Source organism: Protobothrops mucrosquamatus, unplaced genomic scaffold, assembly GCF_001527695.2.
Source record: "Protobothrops mucrosquamatus isolate PMUCROS unplaced genomic scaffold, P.Mucros_1.0 scaffold41, whole genome shotgun sequence".
In the NCBI taxonomy this organism is placed as follows: Eukaryota; Metazoa; Chordata; class Lepidosauria; order Squamata; family Viperidae; genus Protobothrops; species Protobothrops mucrosquamatus.
Genome location: NW_015386423.1, coordinates 887,352 through 910,173, shown reverse-complemented (window position 1 = coordinate 910,173; position 22,822 = coordinate 887,352). Strand labels below are relative to the sequence as shown.

The 22,822-nt window shown below is 49.0% G+C and overlaps 1 protein-coding gene across 1 annotated transcript; it reads left to right on the top strand.

Annotated features, from left to right (window-relative positions):
• Positions 1–242: 242 nt before the first annotated feature.
• FANCA (FA complementation group A) lies at positions 243–22,805 on the top strand. The gene is made up of 43 exons (XM_029283232.1): positions 243–273; positions 488–597; positions 978–1,065; positions 1,349–1,482; positions 2,096–2,191; positions 2,480–2,553; positions 3,056–3,162; positions 4,018–4,100; positions 4,564–4,597; positions 5,282–5,351; positions 5,755–5,867; positions 6,612–6,688; positions 7,157–7,298; positions 7,433–7,566; positions 7,869–7,979; positions 8,461–8,556; positions 8,669–8,728; positions 9,387–9,475; positions 9,954–10,014; positions 10,202–10,251; positions 11,065–11,141; positions 12,066–12,173; positions 12,722–12,864; positions 13,031–13,101; positions 13,205–13,304; positions 13,452–13,654; positions 13,979–14,075; positions 14,741–14,917; positions 15,076–15,149; positions 15,471–15,599; positions 15,771–15,861; positions 16,593–16,762; positions 16,915–17,020; positions 17,641–17,700; positions 18,224–18,328; positions 18,846–18,958; positions 19,344–19,485; positions 19,687–19,749; positions 20,147–20,252; positions 20,348–20,423; positions 20,903–21,059; positions 21,689–21,781; positions 22,620–22,805. The coding sequence occupies exons 1-43, from the start codon at positions 243–245 to the stop codon at positions 22,713–22,715; spliced, it is 4,317 nt and encodes a 1,438-aa protein (XP_029139065.1). The 3' UTR covers positions 22,716–22,805.
• Positions 22,806–22,822: the final 17 nt, after the last annotated feature.

The following is a 22,822-nucleotide window of genomic DNA, read 5'->3' as shown; positions in this document are numbered from 1 at the left end:
GCCTGCGCAGTAGACCTCCCCGCGCAGAGGCTCTGCCAGAATCGGGGTTTTTTGCCACTCCAAAAATGGCGCTCGGCTCGTTTGCTCCTTCCTCACTCCACTCCCCAAATGGCCGCAGCTCCCGCTTAGCAAATAGAAACTCTCTTCTTTTGTCCCCTTCCTATTGGAGGAGGCCTTCAGACGGCGGCCAATCAGAACATAGGGCGCGCTAGTTGGCTGGTGGGAGGCGCCGCTCTGGGAGAATGGCCGGTCGGGCCCTTTCTGCCCTTCTGGGTACGGGGGAGGGGGGGGCGGCGGCAGTGCTCTGTATATGCCCAGAGACTCTCCGCGATAGCCACGAAGGGTGGGAATTGCAGTCTGCATATGCTCAAGGAGCCAGCATCGCTGTGAGGGATATGAAATGGGAAGGGAGCTGCACGCTGGTATGTTCAAAGGCCCTGTCAATTAAAAATAGAATTATAAGGCTAATAAATTCTCTGTTTTTTAGCGGGAAGACGCAAGAAGCAAAAAAGGGAACCAAAAACCCAGCAGGAACTGCGGGAAGCGGCCCTGCACATTTTGAGCCGGCACCAGAGGCTGTACGAGCTCCTGCTGGAGGTGAGCAGCGCGTCTGATGCCTAAACTGCTTGACTTTAAAAGCGCCTTTGCATCGGTATTTTCTCAAATCCAGACTGACCTCCAGATATTTTAACCACCATTAGCTTCCGTGTTGACTATATGTATCAAGCTGCAGGAGGTTAGCATGCATGGCTGCACATTTTCTAAAATGCTAAGTATTTTCTGCGTATGTTTCCCTGTTCCTTTTAAGCGTAGTGGGAGACTATCCATCTCAGAGAATCCTGTGTTCCTTTGGGGACTCTGACGTATTTGATGAGTTAGTGATGCCTCATGCTGTGTCTGGAACAGGCCAGGAAAGACCAAAGGGTTTGATACTCCCTACAGTCAAGACAATTGCCCTTTTCTCTCTTTTTTAACAGAATGGAAGTTCAGAACATGGCAAGTCCTTACTTTCCAGTAACTTGGGCAGAAGCGGAAATAAAACGTCAGTTCCAGAACAATTTGTAGGTGGGTGAGATAGAATTTATTTTTCCAGAGAGTGGCTAAATGTCCGTTCAGTAAAATAAGAATATTGAGACTGTCTGATTCAGGATTCTCTGTAGTTATTGGCAGTTTTAGTTTTCCAGAATTCAAGCGTTCGTCACCTGTGACTGTGCCTTTTCAATGTGTTTGCCAACAAATGGGGTTTTTTTCTTCGTTACCTTTTCAGCCCCATCATGTTGTACTATTTCCAGTTGCAATTTGGGGTAGTATATTTAAGGTCTGATGGAGTTTCTTCTCTTTGTTGCAGTCACTGCCTTGAAGGATGAGGCCTCTGTGCTGGGCATTCCAGCAGGAATCTTGTCGGCCAGAACAGCAGCCAACCTCATTGAGAAGATCTCTATGGAGTCTGATCAGACTACACTACTGAGTGCAGAACAGAGAGTAAGGGGAACATGCCAGTTTCATGTATGGCAGGGTGGAGGGAAGTACATTCAAGTTGTTCAGGCCTTCCTAAAGATGAAATAGTGGTTAGTGGTCCTGAAATAGCCATGGGGAATTCTGAGAATTGCAGGCTAGTAGAAGATTGATTTATATAATGAAAATAGTTTTACAAAAAGCCAGCCTAAAAGTACTTTAAAAGTACATTTTTAAAAGGATAGTTAATTTTCCAAAGAAGCATTGTCATTCAAGATTTGAAGAATATACATAAATTTAGGATTGGCTCATTATAATGCCAAGCCATTTACATTGTCTATACTGTAAACCAGATCCCTATGTCTTGTTCAACAAATTAAAAAAAATATTACTAAGAGTTACCTATAAACAGTGCTTTTTTTTTAAAAAAAAAAAAAAAAAAAAGGTGCCGGAACTCACACATGTCATACAACCTGCCTTGCCTACCCTACAAGGTTCCATCCAGAAAAGGTGCCGGAACTCCGTTCTGGGCGTTCTATGACAAAAAAAGCCCTGCCTATAAACATAGGTTTATTGTTATTGCAACTGACTAAAATTCTGTTCAAATCACTCCATTGTATTTTATTTTTTCTATTTGCAGAAGGAGTTGCTTTGTTTGTTCCAGTCCTTGAAGGAATTATTAACTTACAATGCTTTCTGTCATTCTGTTTTTGCTCAAGAAATGTGGAAAATGCAGGTAAGATCGTTAGAGCTGAGAAGGAGGTGGAAGCAGTGAATCTGGATATGATAGCATGCTTAAATGACTGTCCTCAGGCCATTCTGGGGGCCATACAGTTTCTGAGTTGCTCTTAAGGATGGGCAGAAAGTGAGTGTTCCTCCACGAATGGAGAGGGAAAGGCAGCCTTGGAAACCTGCTCCTTGTTCCAGAGTTAGTTACTTGGGTGGGTTTTGCGTGGAGGCCAGTTGTTGGGTTGCTGGCATCTCTGCATTCCAAATTATCTGACCTTAGTGCTATTTCCTCCAGCGCCCACCTATTTTGGAAGTTGCATGGCACCTGCACAGAGAGAACATTGTTCGTTTGGAAGAATTACTGGAGAAGTAGGTAGAGGCTTGAACGTTTGCCTGTGGTTTGGGCTTGAGGTGGCATCTGTCAGCATTTTGACTTGTTTGTGGAAGCCTGGATCCTTCCCTTGAAGAGAGCTGCTCACTGAGCAAGATTTGCAGTGATTTGTGGGGAACAGCTGCTAGATGGTTTAGATAACACTGAAGAAAGCTTCTACACCCTGGTGCAGTTTATTCAGTGGGAACAATCGCTGCATTTACAGACCATGCTAAGCCAAGTGGAGGCCTGATGTAAAGTAACTTTCTCTGCTCTGAACTTAAAATTTCAGAGTAGGTATATTTTGTCCTTTTAGTGCAGGGGTCTCCAAACCTGGCAACTTTAAGACTTGTGGACTTCAGCTATCAGAGTTGAAGGTGTATGCAGGCTGAGGCATTCTGGGAGTTGAAGTCCACAGTTGGAGACCTGTCTTAGTGGAATGTTTGGAGGGGAGAAACTTTCTGGAAAAGGCAAATGATGTGGGCTCTTCTGTCTTCTCAGGAATCTGGAGGTGCCTGCACTGGTGGATTGGTTGTCCAGTAGCCTTTGCCTCCTGTGTCATCAGATGGACGAAATGAACACTGAGATTGGCCAGAACATTCTCACAGGCAAGCCAGGGCCAAAACAAGGGATGTGGGGCTGGTGTCCAGGAAAAGGTCTAGGCCTGTGAATTGCCTTGCAGCTTCCGGCTGTGGCCCTGCTCTCTCTATCCCATCAAAGGAGGGGGCTAGTTTTGCTGAACTCTTCTTCTGTAACATGCGACCTGGTTTCATGCTACTTCATTTGTACTATTAAATATTGGTGTGACTTAGTCTTGTTTAACGGACAGCCAGACACAATAATTATGCTGTGCAGTTTCCACACACTTTGGCTTCCGGCAGACTTTAGAATATGCTGAAGAGACATACAGTTATCAAAGAGAAGAAAAACAACATGAAAAGTGCTCTAGCAAAAGGGTGAAAAAAATATGGCAAAGGAAAAACAAACATGAAATATTGTAACAATACAGTTACAGTTGTATATATACTTATCTAATGCAAATATTCAAATATATCTTTATTTCTAATACATTTATACAACTTTTTTAACCTATATTCTGTATAAATGAGTTCCCTATTTCTGTTTTTCCTCTTTTTTCTTAAATAAAAAGCAATACGATACAAATAAAATAGAATGCTTTATGTTTAGAATAATGATTGCAAAAGCCAAGTACAAACCAGGGCAGGAAAAGATGAGAAATGTTCAATTACTGAGGAAGACGGACTGGAGTTTTCATGTCTGTGGCTGCTTCTTCCTTTCATTTTGCTTCATCAGTTAAGATTCATGAAAGCAAAAGGGGATCCCTCTGGACGGCCTTTCACTGTCTCTTGTCCGAGTCCCTTTTCCATCATTTCTGCATCTTTTCTTGCCTCATCCAGCTGGCCTAGGAGGTCCCTGACCTGGCCTTCCTTCTTAATCCCTAGACTTGGCTCTTGTGCTCCTTCAAAATGGATTTCCAAAAACATCCAAGTCTGAAAAGAAGTTGGAAATGAAGAACATTTCTGAAGTAAGGCTAGAGGAGATTTGCTCTGTAGCATTCCAGTCGCCACCGTCTCTAGGGGGGCTGGGAAAACCCTGCCTAACCTCCTGTGAAGTTCTTTCCAGTCACGGAGCAGCTGGGTTTGTGCATTACAGCGGCCCCCACTTGCTTAATGGGCCATCCTGGCTGGGCTGAGCTCATGCAGCAGGCCAGAACAGCGAAGGCCTCCTTGGTTATCAGAAGAAGCCTGTGAGATGTTGGGGGGCGGGGTGTTAAGATGAGTGAGATCCAAATTCAGATCTCCTCAGTCATGGAAGTTCATTTTGACTTTCTCTCAAACCAGCCATCCCCCTGCGGGAATCAATCAAAAATTTAAAAACGGGAGGAAGCGCTCTGCCTGCTGCTCTGAAATCTCAGAGGAGGCAAACGAAGGAAAGCCGTTGCTGATGCTTCCTGAAAAGTTGACGACTTTGCTCTTTTCGTTTTGCAGATCTGTTGTGCTGTGCTGGAGAAAATGTTGGCATGTAAGTGATGGTTGTAGGAGGGAATCATGTCGGATCAGGAGTGTAATCACACACTTTAGAGAGAGGCTTGTGAGAATCATTCACAGGACATTGCTACTACAAAAATAGTTTGAGCTCTTACTGCATCCTTTAAGGTGTGCATGCTCAGCTACACTGAAATTTCCAGACAGCTGAGCTGTGAATTGTGCATTTCCTCCCGCCCCTGCACACACACAAACACACTTTGCATTGCATAACTGAGAACGCTGGGGGTTAATTCTCCCAGGGAAGGACCGCAATCCCAACTTCGGCTTTGAAGATCTTTGGTCTCCAGATTACTTCCAAAATACAGAGTTTTTTGTTTTTCATTCCCATCTATGCTATTGACAGTGATGTTCCCTTCATAGATGCTTCTGCAGTAAAGATATTGCAATGATAGGACAAGTTTTCAGAAAGAAGGGAAAATGCTCATGATTAAGGCTGAGATTCCACACTTGAGAAATTATTCCTTGTGGAGCCTGTGGCTCTGTGGATCTTTCATTGTGCGCCGCCCTGAGTCCCTGTCGGGAGAAGGGCGGCATATAAATTAAATTAAATAAATAAATTAAATAAATAAATTGTCCTGTTCGCTGGATGTGGCCCTCTGCTTGTTCTGCTCGAAGCTTGCTTCTCCTTAGTGAAGATGCTCCCTTGTCTTGTCTTTAGGGGTGCTGGATGCTGTAGCTACAGAGAAGCAGGGCAGTGCCTCCCCCATAGTGAAGGCCGTGAGATGCTGGTAAGGATCTGACTTCTCCCCAAGGTTAGGGCTGGGAGAGGGAGGATCGGAGAGCCGTCTACTGGGTGAACAGTGTTTCTTCTGCAAGAGATTCGTTTGTGTGTTTCCCAAGTGGCTTCATTCCCTGCATACAAAGCAGTGTGATGCTCTCTTCAAATAGAATTCCCGTTTCCAGCAGCAGTTCTCTGCCAGGCCAAAGTTCTGCCCACTGAATTGTATTGTTATATTTACTAATAATAGCATGCTTTTATATTTTTTCCCAAGCACTTGAGCAATAATCAGAAAATAAATATTTATCATTTATTTACTGGCCTAGTAAATGCCTACTTATTGAAAAAATGGGAGCAATTAGCAGTAATTCTCAAGCATGCTGACTCATTATTCTTTCCCCTTTTGTGCACAGGCTCCAAGTATACAGCCTGATGGTTTTCCACGGCACGGCTCCACCTGAGTCTCTGCAGCTGCTCTTTGGGCACATCTTCACCCGTGTGCTTACCTACAATCCCCATCTGACAGGTAGGATCCCCAGAAGGGGGCCAGGTGTGCTCCCTTTTGGAACTGCTGAGGGACGAGGGAGGTCTTCTGGAGGACCCTCTGCTGCTTCTGGAAGGCATCCTGGGGGGCTCTGGACCACCTCCCCATAAGACCCCACTCTCCTGCCAGCACCTCTGTCTGGTGTGCTTTGAAGGCCGAGCTGGTGAGTTGACAGGGTCCAATTGTCTGGTTGGAACACGGCTCTTGTTTCTCCTTTTAACTGTCATTTATTTTGAGGGATAAATTCCTTGGTGCTCAGTCAAATAAGTTCTTCAACTGAGGACAAAGCCAGGATGCACATTTTACTCCTGAGTTGTTAACAATTAACGTGACTCTCCTACTCTGGGACTGTCTTCATTCAGCAGCTGCTGGGGTGGAGTGGGGTGGGGCAGGACAGGATACAACTCCAGGCTCCCCTGGAACTCGGGCAACCAACTACAGACTTAAACAATGGCTAGATCTGATCTGAGGTGTCCTTTTCCGTTGCTCTGGCATTCTGCCCTTCCTGTAAGGTGGCAGAGTCTTAGAGCCTGGCTGCTCTCCGTCTCTGGGGCTCTGGATTCTGCAGTGACCAGTGGGAGGAGGAGGGGGGAGGGAAGGATGGGGTGTGGGATGGCTGTTCTGAAGAGCTGCTTGGAAGGAAAGGCCTGCCTATTTTGTCTTCTGCAGTCTGGCTCTTATTGTTCTGCGAAACTAGCATCTCCTCCCCTCCCTCTTTCTGAGCAGTCTCCGATGCCATCCATCTGCAGAGGGAATGGAGCTTTGCCAGAACCAGCTCGGTGCTTGCTACCTTATACCGCAAAGTATGTGCTCCTTTCCAGTGAATGCTGCTTAATAAGTCAGGCTGTGCTTTACCAGTTTTCATTCTACAGAGCCCGCCATGCAACCCGGGCAGCATTGGCACTACTCAGAAATGATTCCTTTCAATTATTACAGAACTGGTTCTCTGGCCCAGAAGGGCAGGAAAGCCAGGAAATGCACCAGCAGTTCGCTCTGCCAAGCAGCTGGGAGAGCAGATGGAGGCTGTCAACAGTGGGAGGGGAAAGGAACAGGAAGGGCCTCCCGGATGTTTTCTGTTTTTAATTCAAGGCAGGGCTGGAAGGGAAGTATAGGAATATTGTGGAATATGAAAAATTGCCAATATCTGTGGTGATCTCTTGAGAGCCTCTCACTTCTGAACACCTGAGCAGACGGTCACTTGGGGAGCGGTTGGACTCGGCTTTCAGAAATCTGCTCCCCACGAATTCAAAAGCAATTCCTCCCCATTCCAGCTCTTTGTGGTGTTCCAGCCAGAGGAACTGACCCAGCGCTTGCAGCAGGTCCTGGAGACGAGTGAAGTAAACTGGCGTCACGTCCTCTCATGCATCTCTACCCTGTTAGTCTGTTACTCCCAAGCAGATCAGCTGGTTAAAGGTACTGGCAGCGGCTGGGAACTGGGAGACACTGAAAACTCTGCTAGATCGTGATTTGGCCTCGAACGATGGCTCTGGAGGTTTCTCTAGCTACAGTTGGGCAGTGAACTCAAGACTGTTCTGTGTGTCTCCTAGACCTCCTGAGTGGTCTCTTGAGAAAGGCCTTTGCGAATTACGATTTGGAGAGCTTGATCACTGCGTTCTTAACCGTCCGCCAAGCAGCCTTGGAGGGCCCTGCTTTGTTCCCCCCTTACGCAGAATGGTTTAAGGTGAGAGCCACCAGAGGGCTTCCGGGCCCTTGCCGGGACGAGGGCTTCCTAGGGCTTCGGAGGAGGCAAGCGGAAGAAGGCTGCCCAAGCGGGGCCAAGCTCAGCCTTGCGACCCTGCCTGCTTTCAGGCCTCCCGGGGCCTCGGTCCAGGTAGCCCCGGGGAAGGTGGACGGAAAGGCCCTGCGCCGCGTACCCTCGGTCCATCGGGCTGCAGGGGGTCCCAGGCAGCTGCGCCAGACATTGGGGGCAGGGAGGGTGAGGTGCTGGCCAGGTGGGCTCTAGGCAGCGCTCTCTGCTTCCAGCTCACTTTTGGGAGCAGCAGCAGCCTCCACAGCAGCAGCAAGAAGGCGCTCTTCTTCTTCTTCAAGTTCCTGTCACAGCTGGTGCCCTTTGAAGCCCCCCAGCACTTGAAGGTGGGCGCTGCCTTCGCTCCTCGGCGGGTGGGCTTCGAGATTTGCTAGCACTTGCTGCCTCCAGGTATATTGAACTATTGCCCAAAGGCCAGGCTGGCTGGGGATGATGGGAGTTGAAACCAAGTAGGTGCTAGCTCGGAGGATACTGTCGAAGCAGTATGAGCCCCAATCTGCGCATTTCTGCCCAGTGGACTTGGCACGAGCAAAGGACGAGGGTGCAAAATCATGCATTCACTCTGCGGTCAGGTGTGCAACTGGCAGGCCTAGGGAAAGCGCCTTTCCTTTCCATCCTCAGTGACTCCTGGAGCTCCCTACCTCCAAAAGAAGGGAAGGGCCTCAAGGACATTCAGGCCCCTAAAGTGGGGGCCAAGGAAATGGTCCCCCCGCCAGTTTCTCTGAAGTCTTGGATGTGCAGCTCAAAGACCTGCTGCATCGATGCATCTGGAATGCTTTGTGCCTCACCATGTTTGAAACTCTCTAGGTCCACCTTCTGCATCCCCCATTTGTGCCCAGCAAGTACCGGTCCCTCCTGCTGGAATACATCACACTGGCCAAAACCCGCCTGGCAGATCTCAAGGTGCCTCCCCCACCCTAGGGGCAAATGGAGGAAGAGAGTAGAAGGACCCCCTTCCACATGCCCATGACCTTCCGTCTGCCCACTCCTCGGCTCTGTCTGTCTGTCTCCCCAGGTGTCGATAGAAGACATGGGCCTCTATGAGAATCTCTCTTCCACCAAGGACGCCTCCCAGGTATGGACTCAGGCCCCGGCCCAATAAGGACTGCCACTTGTTGTCATGGTAACCTCTGAGGGCAGATTTTACCTTCCTGTCTGCAAAATGGACCAGGGAGGTTACGATATTCCACTGCAAACTGTTTAGCCAGCTGTGATGTGCTCAGATAATGCAGGTGGCTGGGAGGTGCACCCTGGGGTTTGGGGGGGGCATTGGAGGATTTGTGGGTCCAGCTCTTTCCCCAAAGCCTCAGATCTTGGAATTTTCAGCTGGCCATTGAAAGTCAGTCTGATGAGAGACGCTTCTTGTCTTTCAAGCTGTGACATGTGGGGGGAGCTCATGGCCATTCTGAGCTGCGCTCCCAGAAACAATGTGCTGCTGCATCTAAGCTTTGCTTTCGGCTATGGCCGAATGGTTGTGCCAAGCCTCAAGCTGCCTGATTGCCCCTCATGCTTAGCAGCATCTACTCTCCTTGATGCTTTGGCCATCTTAGTCTCTTCTGTTGTTTTGGTTGCACTGATGTCCTTCCTATTGCTCAATGCTTGCCCTGCCCCCAAACTCCTCCCCCATCATGAGACAGTCTTCCTTGACCTGGGCAGTTGTTCAAAACAGATGTTCTTCTTTTTGGTGTGTGTGTGTGTGTTTGTGTGTGTGTGTGTGTGTGTGTGTGAAATAGCCATGCTGTCAAGCTCTTCAGGATGTTGAAAAGGCCATCCAGATATTCCAGAATACTGGCAAGATCCCAGCTAGCGTGATGGAAGCCAGGTAAGGTCTCCCCTTTTGAGGGTGGAAGGAAAGAACACTGAAAGGGGCAGCTGTTTGCATAGAGACCTCAAAGGAGGGGAAAAAACTCAAAATACAAAAATGTCAGGTTCTCATTTAAAAATATATACTTTCAAGAGCAAATTTGCAAGGCCAGCAATTTCCCTTTTGCATATTTACAGATATAACAACAACATCAATAATAACAACAACAACAGAGGTCTTGTGTTGGAAGGGTCTTCACAGCTCTTCTGAACCGCTGCAGAGTGCCCCCCCCCCGATCTTTGGGGGCCTCTCAGCCCAGGGGGCAAGCCCTTTTGCAGGGAAGGCTCACTCACAGGATCTTGCTGGAAGACACTGTTCAATCAAAGGGACTCAGAGCCTCATATTTACATTTATAATGTATTTTACTCCTGAATTTTATTTGTCCTGAATCTGGGGTTGGGTGGCCCACTGACTGATCCGCCTGCTTCTGTCTCAGTGTTTTCAGGCGGTGCTATTACCTCTCCCGTTTCCTTCCCGCTTTGCTTGCACCGCGAGTGGTGAGTTTTCCTTCTTTCCATCGTTAGGTGGAATTTTTAAATCTTTTGGCTTTGATCTTTTTTTGTTCAGAATGTTGCTCTGTTAATAGAAAACTTTCTCAAATAACCTGCAGAATAAAAAGGCCTGCAGTACGTTAACTTTGCAATGTGAGATTCATACCAACCTCTTTTATGATTATATCTGCAGCTTCCTGGAACCCCCGACGCCCGCATGGCTTTGATAGGAGCCCTCAAGAGGTAGGAAGGCAACATTTGAGATAAAAGCCATTCCCCCCTCCTTTTCAATGGGAAGCATTGTGTCATTTGACCTTACCTTGGCTTGCTTGTATTATGATCTGTTCTGCTTTGTTAAGGGCATACAGCTATTTAACCAATCCCAGTAATATTACTCTGGATTTCAATCTTACTTTAACTTACAGTGACTGCCATTCTTTGCAACCAGCAAGGGGTCCTGCTAATAGAGCATATGATACAAATATTCTGCCCATGGTTATTGTGATTGTATTGCTTCCGTAATTAGAAAAACTGTGACAGTTGCTTTTTCACAAACTAGCTAGTACTTTCTTTTAGCAATACATTAGCTAACAATTTCCTTTCCCTTGGCCAGGATCATAGGAGCACGTTTCTTTCAAAAGTAGCCCTTTCTAATGCTAATTAAAAGCTTTTGGGGTGGGGGCTCAGCCCCCCCTTTATCATTTCACTATTTAGTCAATACTGTAAGACTAAGAACAGTTCTTTGCCTGTTCAAACCCATATCCCCAAGGACTCTTCTCCTTTGAAAGGGTTGTAATCAGAAGCTGTTTGGGAAGAGACCCCACTGGTTTCACCTCTCCCATCCGGCACCTGGTTGTTTTAGGAAGAGACTCCAGAGGCTGAAGGTGCCATGAGGAGGCACCCACGACTGTCTGCCTGCCGTCTCAGCTGCATTTTAGAGGAAAGACATTTGTCTCAAGTTTGGAGAAAATAGGGAAGGAGAAAGGAATGTCACTAAGCATTTGGCATGCAGCAACATTGAGTGTTGGAGGGAAACAATTGTGTCTCCTAAACTAGGGCTGAAAAAATCCCCCTGAATGCATACGCCACTTACTTGGAAGAATGCGAAGCCGCTAAAAGGAAGCCCTTGCGAGGTGAGCCTCCTGAACTCGTTTCCTCGGTTCTTTGTGCATGAAAACCCTTTTTTGTTCTCCTGCGCAAAAGGAAATATTCGGCAGAGTTGAGGCCCCGGCATGCATCTTTTTTGCAGAAGAGTGGGGCAAGGCCTGCCAGGGGAATCAGTAGCCTCATTGGGCATCTGGCACTGAGTCATCAAAGAGCTTTGGGACAGGGAGAATGCTGGGACTTTGAGTTGGGTGAGCCTGCGGAGTTACTCTGCAGTTACTGGGACAAATGCAGCACTAGGTGATGCCATGCCTAAGAGCTGCAAAACCTGAGATGCTGCAGTCAGTCTCACCTGCTCCAAGTCCTGAGAGTCAGGAAGATGTGCGGGGGCCCAACCCATGGCTGATGATCTCTGGAAGCTGGTTTGGTGGAGGGCGACCTCTAGTGGCTCTGGGGGTCATCTGGTGGCTTCTGGAAACCACTGGACCAGCCAGTTTGGCTGCTTTTTATCCCTCAATCCTACCAGATTGATGCAGATAGAGTGGCGTTGCAGGTTAAACTCCAAACAGCTGCTGGCATTGTAGTTGCCAGGTAGGATTAATGCCTGGAACCCCTGAATTCTTCAGGAAATTTGCAAGGAGCCGAAATACTTCAATTTGGTTAACTGACAAGGGCTGCACTTGTCAGGCACATATATTGTGATCTGGTATTTAGGAGGAGCAACCTAAACCAGGGAGGGAGAAAGAGGCAGAGTGAGAGAATGACAGGCTGTAACAGGTCCCATATGTCAGCCCAGCACCCCATAATAGCCAGGAAGGGATGAGGGCCACTTTCTTCTCTTCTGCATGAAAAGGCTTCTCCTTCTTTCCCCCCGCCTCCCGCCCATATTTGAGACCACAGTACACTTCCCACAGTTCTCAGTATGATCCAAAACTGTTTCCTCTGCTCCTCAGAGGGATCGGCTGAAAGAGAGGTGGGGGGCCCTAAGGAACCCTTGGAGCGACTAAAGGCTGAACTCGAAGCGCTGAGGCTGCTCATCACAGACGCAAACAAGCACGGTGGTAGGTAAAGCTGGCCGGATCCATGGGGAAGAAAATGGGCAAAGAATAGCAGAGGCATCTTGAGGATTTCCCTGAGCCTCTAATGCAGAGCATGCTGGCTGGGGAATTCTGGGAGTTGAAGTCTGGGCATCTTGAAACTGCCAACATCGAGAAACACTGCTCTAATCTAATTGAGCAAAATTGGAGGACCTCCGAGCTTGTTCACGTGGCAGGGTTGGAATGACATTGCGAGATGGGACTCTCAGAAATTCCCTGGGGCAGCTCGGCTCTGTCCCAGCAAAAGATCTCTGCTCCATTTCTGGTATATTGATGAAATGCAGGTCTAGCCCAGATCAATTTAGATTACTCAAGCACCATTTTGGTGTCGGAACACGTCCTTTGAACCCAACCCGTCAAAAGCACGTGACTGCTTCTCCAACTTATAGGAGAACATCTTTGCGAGGTTTTAAAAAATTCATTAAATTCATTAGCAGCGTTGCCTTTTCTGCTGCTGCTCACGGGACCCCTTTTTATCCTGCTTTTCTGGGATGGGCTGTTCTGTGTTGCAGCCATTCCAGCCCAGATTGCGGTCATCTCTGGGAAGCTGACAGAGGTTTTGGGACACGTGACAGATGATGATGAAGCGGCATCCCTGACCCTGAGGGTCAGGCTGGACCTTTCTGCTCCTGAAGTTGGAGCAGCAGATCAAGGGGTGCGTAGGGGAGCATGTGGCTGGAGTCGGCAGGGGAACTGGGGGTCTAGAAGGGCATGTCCCTCTTACTTCCTTGGAGCCGTGGCTTAGTTGGGCCTGCACCTGCTTGCCCAGAAGTTCATCAACAGAAAAGGGTAGAAGTGAGCCGACTGTGTCTTTGTTCCAGGTTGTTGATCTTCTGCTGGCATCCTTCTGTCAGGATGTAATGGCTGCCTCTTTCTTCCTGCCTCCTGACAGGTAAAACAGATCTGAGATATTTGCAGCATCTACGCTGGAACATTTATGCATCTCCCATATTCATTCTCACAGTTATGCCACGGCACCTTTGTGTTCCCCGCAGGCAAGGTCCCTGGCCGTCCCTCTTTGTGAAAATGATCTGTGGGCATCGCCCCCTCTTGTCCTCCTTGCTGAGTCGTCTCTGTCAACTTCTCTACCACCAGGTTGGTTCTGCAGGATTATGGAGCAGTGATATGCTCAGGGCATTCCTCTCTTGGAAAAATTTAGGGTTTTTTTTTTTACTCCTGTTGCACTTGATCTGGTGTACTTGGAGGCCTTGACCTGGCAACCTCCCCATTTGCTGATTGCAGGGACCTTCTCTGGGTGACACCCACATCCTGGGCTTGGCTGCCTTTGTGGTCCATTTCAACGAGGCCGAGTCCTTGCTTCCCTCCGTGGACCTCTGCTTCCCTTCAGTTCCTGATGTGGCTCTTCACACAGACCTTCCTCTTGCTGGACTGTGGGACTATTTATTGGCACCCAGGTCTGGAGACTCAGCTCTCTTCTGCTTGCGGTGAGCCCCTCTCCCATCTGGGTCATAAATCTTCCCTTTCATAGAGGAAGATGGTGCCTCATGCCACACTTGGGGGTCCAGCACTCGGCTTTTAGAGAGGGCTTGAGTGTATTAGGCATTTTATAAAAACGGAGGGTCCGAATGGAATAGCGGACATTCCCTGGTGCTGTTTCTTGGGCTGATCTCAGCATTGTTGGATCCAATCTAGCAGCTGGTGAGAAAGAGATGCATAAATATTGTTCCTCAAATGAAGAGTGGGATGAACTACTAACATCTGAAAAGCTGGTCCCATAAACGATTCTTCCACACCCCCTTGTTCTGCAGGTTTTGCACTGCAGCAGTTTCATACTTTTTGTGCAAGTTTCCTTCCCTTTCCCGTGAGCGCCTTTGTTCTGTACTTCATCCGGGTTTCGTGAAAAAGGTAACTTTTTTTTCCTGCCCTAAATTCAATCCAGCCTGTCTCCATTTCCCCCCTGCTGAGATTCCTGCTCAGAGACCTGGTGCTGGGTGGGATTGTCCAAGCTCCTGTCTGACGACAGCTCAGAATTTGGTGGCGGCTGCAGCCTTATTAGCCCAGCCTCCCCGAAGTTGCACTGTTTGTTCCTCATCCAAGGAGTTTTTTTATTCCAACATTTCACATGTGCCTGACCTGCCTAATCACCAAGCGAGGCATGAATTAATTTCCGTAGGTGCCTGACTGAAGAGGAGAAACTGAGGGGAAAGGAAGCATGGGGTTGTGTGTGTGTGTGTGGGGGGTTCTTGGTGGTGGCAGCATCTGTGGGGTGCAGTCTCAGTTTGCTCCTGAGGAGTTTGCTCAGCAACACCCTTCAAGGAGGCAGAATCCAACTAGAGGGGATAATGTGCATATATTTTTTGTGCATCCTTTTTTTAATATTCTGACTGTTTTGTGTTTTCTGTGTTCTTGGATTTTTATTGAGTTTTGTATTTTGTATTTTAACTTTGTTCTGAATAAAATAAAAAATATTTTTTTAAAAAAGGAGGCAGAATTCAGGAGGGTTTCTTCATTTTAAGTCAGCCCTATGATATGTCTGGGCAACACTGTGAGTGACCTCTTCTGCTTTGCAGCTCCAGTATGTTGTGCCACGGCTTTGCCTGGAAGCACGAGAAACTGGCTACGAAGGGGACTCGGCTGCGTTTCCTTGGAAAATGCTGTCTTGTCCTCCTCTCTGCTACCAAGAGGCTGCCCTCGGCTTGTGGAAACAAACCCGTTTCCAAGAACTCTTGCGGGAGGAAGCCTTCCAAGTAAAGACCGCTGCAGAGCTTTGAGGGTCAAATCCTTCCCGGCTGGGGGTGGTGTGACTTTGCAGGGCTCATGGGCTGAGACTGACCCCCCATCTCTGTTGCCCTTGGAAGGGAGATCGTTTGCGTTTCTGCCCTGAGTATTTTTGCCCTTCTTCCAGCTGACCCTCCCCGAGTGGTTCAAGATGGAGCTGGAAGTCCTTCCCGACCAAGACCTGCTTTCTGCTAACGAGAGGTGAGCGCGAGCTGCCTTAATGTCCCAAGGAGATAATTTGGGCAATTCATTAATGCCTGTGAGTCGAGGATCTAATTTGGGACTGCTGAGATGATTGTGTAAAACAACAGAATGTGTTTATTTGTGGAGGGGAACACCATGACCTTATTCAAGACCAGCTTAATTGTGCCAAACAGCTTAAGAATTGGTTGGTATTAGCAAATGTAGCAGCATTTCTGTTCTCCTGATTTCCTCACTTTGTTTTTCTTTTTTTATTCCGTGTGTCTTCTCTCCTCTCTTCCCCCCTGCCCCCCCCAAACTGGGCTTTTGGTTCCTCTGCAGGCAGGAGTTCCATTCCTGGTCTTTGCATCAGCACTTTCTCCCGAGGTCTGTTGCAGCTGGAGGCTGTGATGGGGACCTGAGAGAGATGGGGGCTCTTTTTACCAAGGCCATTCTGGATTTCCTTCAAAGGTAAGCTGGTTTTCCGAAGCATTTGCTTGCTCGGGCAGTGGAGGTTTTCTAACATACAGTTCCTTCTGCAATCCAATGATGGCCTATATCTGTTACCTATTATTAGTTCTAGGAAATGCCATGATTTGTCTTGTGTATTTACAGTTGTCTGTATACTGCTTTGAATTTTAGGACAGACTCGGAAGCAGGCGGTCTCCGAACAAACGCCAAGTGTTCCATGACCCCTGCAAGAGGAAACCCTGATCTCTACTGCAGATTTCAGGTGGTAGAGTTGTGTAGGCTATATTTTGCTTCATGTCCTTTTCTTGTGAATGTTTTCCATGAGCTTTGGGTGGAGCTCTTTTCAGCAAATGCTGTGGCTGAGGGGCTTTCTAGCCCACAAGCATCATGGCCCAGTTAAGTGGCAGGGGGGCTGTGCCTGCTAGTCTGACCTGGCTCTAACCAGCATTTTGCCAAATCTGCATGAGAAAGCAGGCCCAGGTGCACCGCTGTGTTGAAACAGCCAGCGGCTGGCAAGGGAATTCCCACCTCTGCTCCATGGAATCTGTGATGGGCAAAGGAACAATTCCCTGTGGGGCTGGCTGGCTGGAACAGCCTCCTCAAGGCTAAGGGCCCCCAGACACGGTAGACGTCCAACTCCCATCAGTCCCAGCCAGGCTGGCCCAATGTTGTGGTTCCATCTGGCTGCACTGGGGAGTCACAGTAAAGCTGCTCCATCAGCCCGGTTGGAACAGGTCTCCTTTCTCCTCCACCCACCCAGTTCTCTTCCAGAGTGTACAGTGTGTGTACAGTACACTGCATAGCAATACGAACAATGGCTGTCGGTTTTGTTATTTTTCCAGTATTTTTGGGTTATGGTTCTTCAGCCCGTTATCTTGGCCCATGAACCCTCTGGATGTGTTGGCAGGGACCAGCTTTCCCCCCTGCTTTCTGCTCGGACTCCCCCCTGGGCAGTAGAGGAGAAGAGCCTTCAGAGGCTTGCCTTGATTTCAGGAGCTGGTGCTGGAGCTGGAGCTGGAGCGCAGGAGAGGCCTGCCCGGGGGCTGCGAGACGAGAGAGCACTTCCTGCTCCAGGTGTTCCGGGAGAGGCTGCTGGCTCTGGGAACCGGCGCTGCTTTGGGGGCCCGGCTGCTCCGGCAGCAGGAGCTGCTCTCCCAGACCAGGTGAACAGACAGACACCTGAAGCCCCCCCCCCCACACACACTTATGCAGCTGCTCTCTCCATGGGCGGATGGGGGCAGGAAGGCCCAGCTGCCCCCTGAATAAGGCTGAGTTGGGCTGGGCTTCACCTCAGAGGAATCTGTTTTTTCCTCAGGATCCTCTTGAGGCTGCCTCCGTCTGTTCTTGTGGCGACGCAGAAGAAAGGAGGGGAAATCGTTCTGGCCTGTGAAGGCTTTTTCTCTTTTGTAAACACGGAGCTGGTGTGTATCACTTCCTAGACACCAGCATTGTTCTTGTTGATGCCCCCAGCCATCTCTTTTGCAATCTGGGAGTGGCAGATTGTTTGAGGCAAACCGGGCTGCTCCCTCTTGACACAGGGGCCATGCTAACGAGAGTGACAAACTGACATTCCAAGTCTGTGGGTTTTTATAAGGGATTTCTTTTCTAGCTTGTTATGTCTGGGCTCCTCACCCTGTTCCTTTAGTAGCATTTTACTGCCTTGCCTGCGGACTTAAAAGCAGGCACAAATCCAGCACAGCTGCCAGCTACGGCTTCATTAGGGGACAGACGCACCTGAAATGCGCACAGTCTTCGACTTGTGCCCAGAATTTTGGTCACGAGTCTGAATCTGGCTTATCCAGTGAGTGGTTTTTGCTGGAAAACAGCAAAACAATCGTGCAAGCCAGTTGCCAGTTGCTGGAAATGAGATCACATGACCGCAGGGGTGGCGTGGCAGTCAACTTTGAGGACGAATCACAGGTAACTTTTCAAGTCCATCATAACTTTGAATGGCTGAGGACTCCCTACAGTGGCTCAGGAATGATCTCGGTTTCTTGGGAATGCTTTCCTTATCTCTCTTTTCCATCTGATGTTGTTACAGAGGAACAGCTGCTCCAGAGGATGCTCTCTGCCTTATGACATCACCGCACATTTCTTCAGGGTAAAGAAGACAAAGGAGGGCTCCTTGTTTCACTCCATGGGGGTCTGTGTGAGGCTATGCCTCAGCTACCCCTCACTCTCCAGCAACGGGGGTGCCTTTTGCCTGCACACGCCCCAAAAGATGAGCCTACTCTCTGGGAGCTTTCCATGAGATGATGGAAGAGAAGCCGTTCAGAGTTGCTGGAAGTGGGCAGTGGGGGCTGAGGGTTCTCCTGGAATTGTGTCAGAATGGGAAACCGCGAGAACGAAGGGAAGGTGGCTCACTTTCCCCATGGCGTCAGCAAGGGCAGTGGCTGGAGGGGGGCTGCCACGGAGAATTATGGGGGCGGAGGGGGCATTGCATTCCTGTGATCTGTGGGTTGGATGTGTTTTAAAATTATTGGGAATCGGGAAGCAAATTCTTCAAGATGATGGTGGTGGTGATGATGTTGGCTGTTGCGGTGCCAAGATTGGTTTCTTTGTGGTTCCCTTTGTGCCGGGGCCCCGTGGGGTTCCTACACGCTGAGGGATCTGCTGTCCTTCAGGGCCTCCTGAGCACCAGTGTGGAGTGCAGCCACCCTGGCCAAGAGGTGACAGCCGTGCTCTCTTCGTGCCAAACCAGGTGTCCCATCCTCCTCTGTTCTGCTGTGGTAAGAGACCTTCATCACAACTCCCTTTCTGAAGCTCTCCTTAAAAAAGAATCCTGGGCAGCTCCATTGACTGGTGGCGCAGGGGGCTTCATAAGCCGGGCTTTGTTTGTGGATTAGGAGATGGACTTTCCAGAAAACAGCGTAAAAAAGAAGTAGCAGCCCTGGGAGGACGAAGCCCCAATATTCACCTTCTCTGTTGGGTTGAAGATAATGATGAATGCATTATTCTAATTTTTCTCAAAGATGCTTCAGTGATGCAGAGCTTGTTTTAATAAAGAAACACATAAAAACCTCAATATTGGTTTGGCTGCCAGAACAGTGGCTGACCCAAAAGGCTTGAAAAGGGGCTGGTTGTGGGTCTGGGGGACCGGACATGTGGGGGCCACTGTTGCCGTGCATCGTAAGGAGAGGGAGGGTGGGAGCCATTGAATCCCTGGACAGAGGATCTTCAGGAAGGTCCAGCACAAAGTTGGAGATTTCTGTATTCAGTGAATATCTGCTGTTTGCCTTCCTCCAGCGATGGTGGCCCAGGCTGGAGTTTGTGCTTTGCTCACAATGGAAGAGACTCTTCAGTGCTCCTTTGGCTCAGGGGCTGCAAAGCCTCAAGGATTTACAGTCTTCTCTCCAGAGGTGAGTCCAAGGAGCTGTGTCTTTGCAGCCGTGAGGCCTACATCTGTTGTCCCAGCAAACACCTGATCAAATTGCAGCGCAGAGTAGATTCCGGTGTGTGTGTGTTATATTCCGGCTGCTGTTCAATCTTCCCTGGATCCAATGAACTCTACCTGCCCTTGTGTGGGCCTTACCTCCAACAGGCCCTTATTCCAACTGGTCCAGTGCCCTTTACCAGCTCACCCCTCCCTCAGGAAGAGATGCCATCTGAGAGGTTGCTTCCCATGTACTTGGAGAGCAGAAACCCAGCTGGGTCGTGGCCTGCTAAGGTCTCCTGGCGCCATCAGCGGTCAGTTTTTAGGATTGACCGGGCAATTCTCCCACTGACTCTGCCTTCGCTTCCTAGCTGCCTCTCATCGGAAGCAACTTCCCTGCCCTCCAACACAATGTGGGTTTCTGCTGCTTTCTTCCACTTCGCCGCCCAGCAGCAAGCGGATCATGAAGGAAAGGGAGAAGTGCTGAAAAGGTTGGGGCCCAAAGCAGAGCAGGTGAGTTCTTTCAGCTTCCACTTCCAGGAGGAAAATCTTAGGGGGGAGTTCTGGCCAAATGCAAGTTTAAAAAGTGCTGCCTGGGGAGGGAGAAGGGAAGCGTTGACCTTGGATCTGATAATCTGGTTGAGGGACTGGGTGCTCCAGCTTCAAGTCAGTAACTATTGTGGCTCTTTTTATTCATGGTTCTCAAACTGGCAGTTCCTGGCGTACGTCCTCTTCTTTTCCGTCATGGACTTCATCTCGGCAAAAGTGGCACCAGAGGCGAGTTCTGCTTCCATACTGGCTGGTTGGGATGGGGAAATGAAGGAAGGTCAAGTGACTGTGAAGCCCACCCTGGCTTGACCTTTGCAGACATGGTGACTCTGCCTTGCCTTACATTGATTGAGGTTAAAGTTGAACTGCTACAAAGAGCTGTGGATTCATGCTCTGAATCCCTTTTTGGATTTGCATCTAAAACACCACACAGATTCTTTTAAATATGCATTATTGTGTAAACTGGCTAGAGGCCTACTCACAGAAAATGACCACAGAATATAGCAGGTGGCTTGTGAAAAAGTTTTTTGCAGATGGGGAACGGGAGGCTAAGGTTTGTTTAAAGCTGCACAGTGTCTGTGGCAAGGATCAAGAAATAAAAATGTTCTGTGTCTCTTATTTCTAGGAAGGGACAGATGTTCACAAAGTTCTGGAATGGAGTTCCAGAGTGCTTCAGCGCTTGGTGGAAGAAGGGGCTGGCTGGCTGGCTGTCTTCTGTCCAGCAGGAAAAGGTGCAAAAACTGTGCTCTACTGTAGCTTCAGGGCAGGACTGATGGCAGCGCTCTGAAAAACAAGCCCAAGGATTCCTGTCCCTTTTGGTTTGCAGGCTGTGAGCTTTATGAGGTCTTGCGTGATGCTGTGTCCGATCAGCACTTGAAGATGCTGCCGGTTGCTTTCTACAGGTAAACCTCAGAAGTGCTCTCTGCGTGTAAGAAGGTGAACTTCAGGGAACGGGAGGGCAGTGGGAGAATTGCTTCAAAACCGTTGGCATCGCTTACCAAAGAAAGAAGAACAAGGCTTTCCTTGCTCACTCTGACCTGGGGGGAGGGTGTTGCCTCCCTGAGGCTGGCAGAGAAGGGCTTTCTGGGGTGCGGTTGAAGCCTTTGCCTTGTTCACTTTTCCTTAGCCTTTGGGACTAGCCCGCTTCTCTTTGCGGATGTGCTATGACAGTTGCTCGAATGTTCTCACAAGGCTCTGGGCCAACAATTGTCCTAGACAGTGTGCAGAGGGCTCTTTTTTTTTCCTTCCAAGGGTTCCGTTGTCCCCACGCTGGCAGTCAAAGGCCAGCTTGATCTCTGCCTGCAGCTTTTCTCTCTTCCGGGTAATGCAGAGATGCCCTGAATGGCTTTGCTGTCTGTTTAACATCTGCCACTTTCCCCAGCCTCCTCTTCACCTTCGATGTGGAAGAGCTTATCAGAGAGCAAACACTCCTCGGCGTGGCTGTTGACATGTACACGCAACTGCTCCAGCTCTTTACAGAAGGGGCCGCGGGGGTTGGACCAAGCCAGAGGGAGCAAAGTCTGCACGTCTGCAATCTCGTGAGCACACAGGTTCCTCGAATGGCTGGGTTTGCCCTCCAGCATTTCCCCCCATGTCCTTCCTTTTTCTTGGCACCCATAGCTGACCCATCTGACGGGTGGATTGCCTCGATCCAGAAACTGCGAAGCACCCAGCTCAACCAGACAGCATCCAAACTGGGCTGAGTGGTGCTGCTGTGCATTTGCACACACATGAGGGGAGAGAGGGTGCTGCTGCATCTCAAGAGAATGTAACTGATGCAAAGAATGTTGCATTTCTGTGTTGACTGGCACTGTAAAACAGAAAGCGTCCTTCTCTCACAGGAAGGATGTGCTGGAATTGCTACTCCCAGAATTCCTAGCCAGCATGGCCAAAGGCTGAGAATTCTGGGGAGGGGGCGATCCAAACACCCAGGCTGATGAAAACTTAAAAACAACTGCAGAAAGCTAGCCAAAGTGATTATGAACAAGAATAATACATTCAGTCCATTTGAACATGTGATACAATTGCTTACTATCTGAGGAAAGACTTAAGCAAGGCCAGACACATAGGATGGCTGGAGAAGGACATCCATTACCAGCTGCAGTCCCTCCAATTCTTACTCTGAATCTCTTACAAAGCTGGTTTGAACTTGCTTTGTCTTCTCTAGGGAGATTCATTAATGATGATCCAGCAAGCACGGCAACTCCTACTCCGGGCAATCCCCCGGTGTCCTCCAGAGAGCTTCTCCAACCTCCAAGAGGTGAGTGCCTGCTCTGAACATCTGAAAGACACAGGGGCCTAGAAGCTGGTCCTGGTTCTGTTGAGCCTTTGTGAGTGTATAGCACAGCACTTCCTACTTTTGATCACACACGCTTTACAAAGTTCTCCCTATAAATTTCACTAGGGCTGCACCGATTTCAAATTCAGCCTTTACTGAAACTTTGCAGCCCTGCAAGGAGGACATAGGCAACAGGATCAATCAGCTCTAGCAAACTGGAAGGACAGAGATGTGGACCCAGGATGGCTCCTGCAGGAGTTTTCCAGTCCTTCCTCTCAGCTCTTTCCAGCCCAGAAGACAGGAATCCCACCTGAATCTCCCTTCTTTGCATGTCTTGCTTGCCTTCAGCTGACCTCTTTCGCCTCTTCATCCCTTTCTCCTGTGACAGTAAGGCAGACTTGCTGTCTGCAAATGTAGTTTGGGGGATGAGAGGCGTAGCTTGAGGACAGAGCTTCCCCTTTGCATGTGGGGGGTCTCAGTTTTGTCTAGGCCTTCTCTAGTTCAAAAGAAGCCAGTTGCAGAGCAGCTGTCAGTCAGAACAGACCCGAAGGGCTAGCTAGACATGCAGCTTCTTTTTTCCCAGACTTTTAATCTTTCTCACTGAGGGAGAATTGTCTGTTTTGCTGCTCTGGGATACCCTGACTGCTCTTATCTATAGTGATCAGAAACTGTAGACAGACTCTAAAGAGACGATGCTTTTGGAAAGAACACTGCTCAACAGCCATTCTTTCCTCCCAAGAGAGGATTAGCAGCACTCTTGGCTCTGTTAAAGATTTTGCTTTAAGGCCAGAGCCACATCTGCACCTCTTTCCCTCCCCAGATGTTGGACCTTTGTGGCGATCTAGATCCAGAGCTCAAAGCAGCCCTCAGCAGCACAGGTGGGGATTTGCCAGAGGAAGGACTCCTGCTTTTCTGAAGGCTGAAGTCCCCACAACTAGGCCTCAAATGAGTTTCTGCAACCCACCCACCCCCAGCCAAAGATGGACAAATTAAATATGTGCCTTGAAGCCGGATCTGTCCAGA

What these genes read in the sequence shown, in the direction of transcription:
- FANCA (XM_029283232.1), top strand. Translation starts at nt 243, where the DNA reads ATGGCCGGTCGGGCCCTTTCTGCCCTTCTGG. An exon ending in CTGCTTTCTGCTAACGAGAG is followed by an intron (nt 15,150 to 15,470) that starts GTGAGCGCGAGC and finishes GTTCCTCTGCAG; the next exon opens with GCAGGAGTTCCATTCCTGGT. An exon ending in CTTTTGTAAACACGGAGCTG is followed by an intron (nt 17,021 to 17,640) that starts GTGTGTATCACT and finishes ATGTTGTTACAG; the next exon opens with AGGAACAGCTGCTCCAGAGG.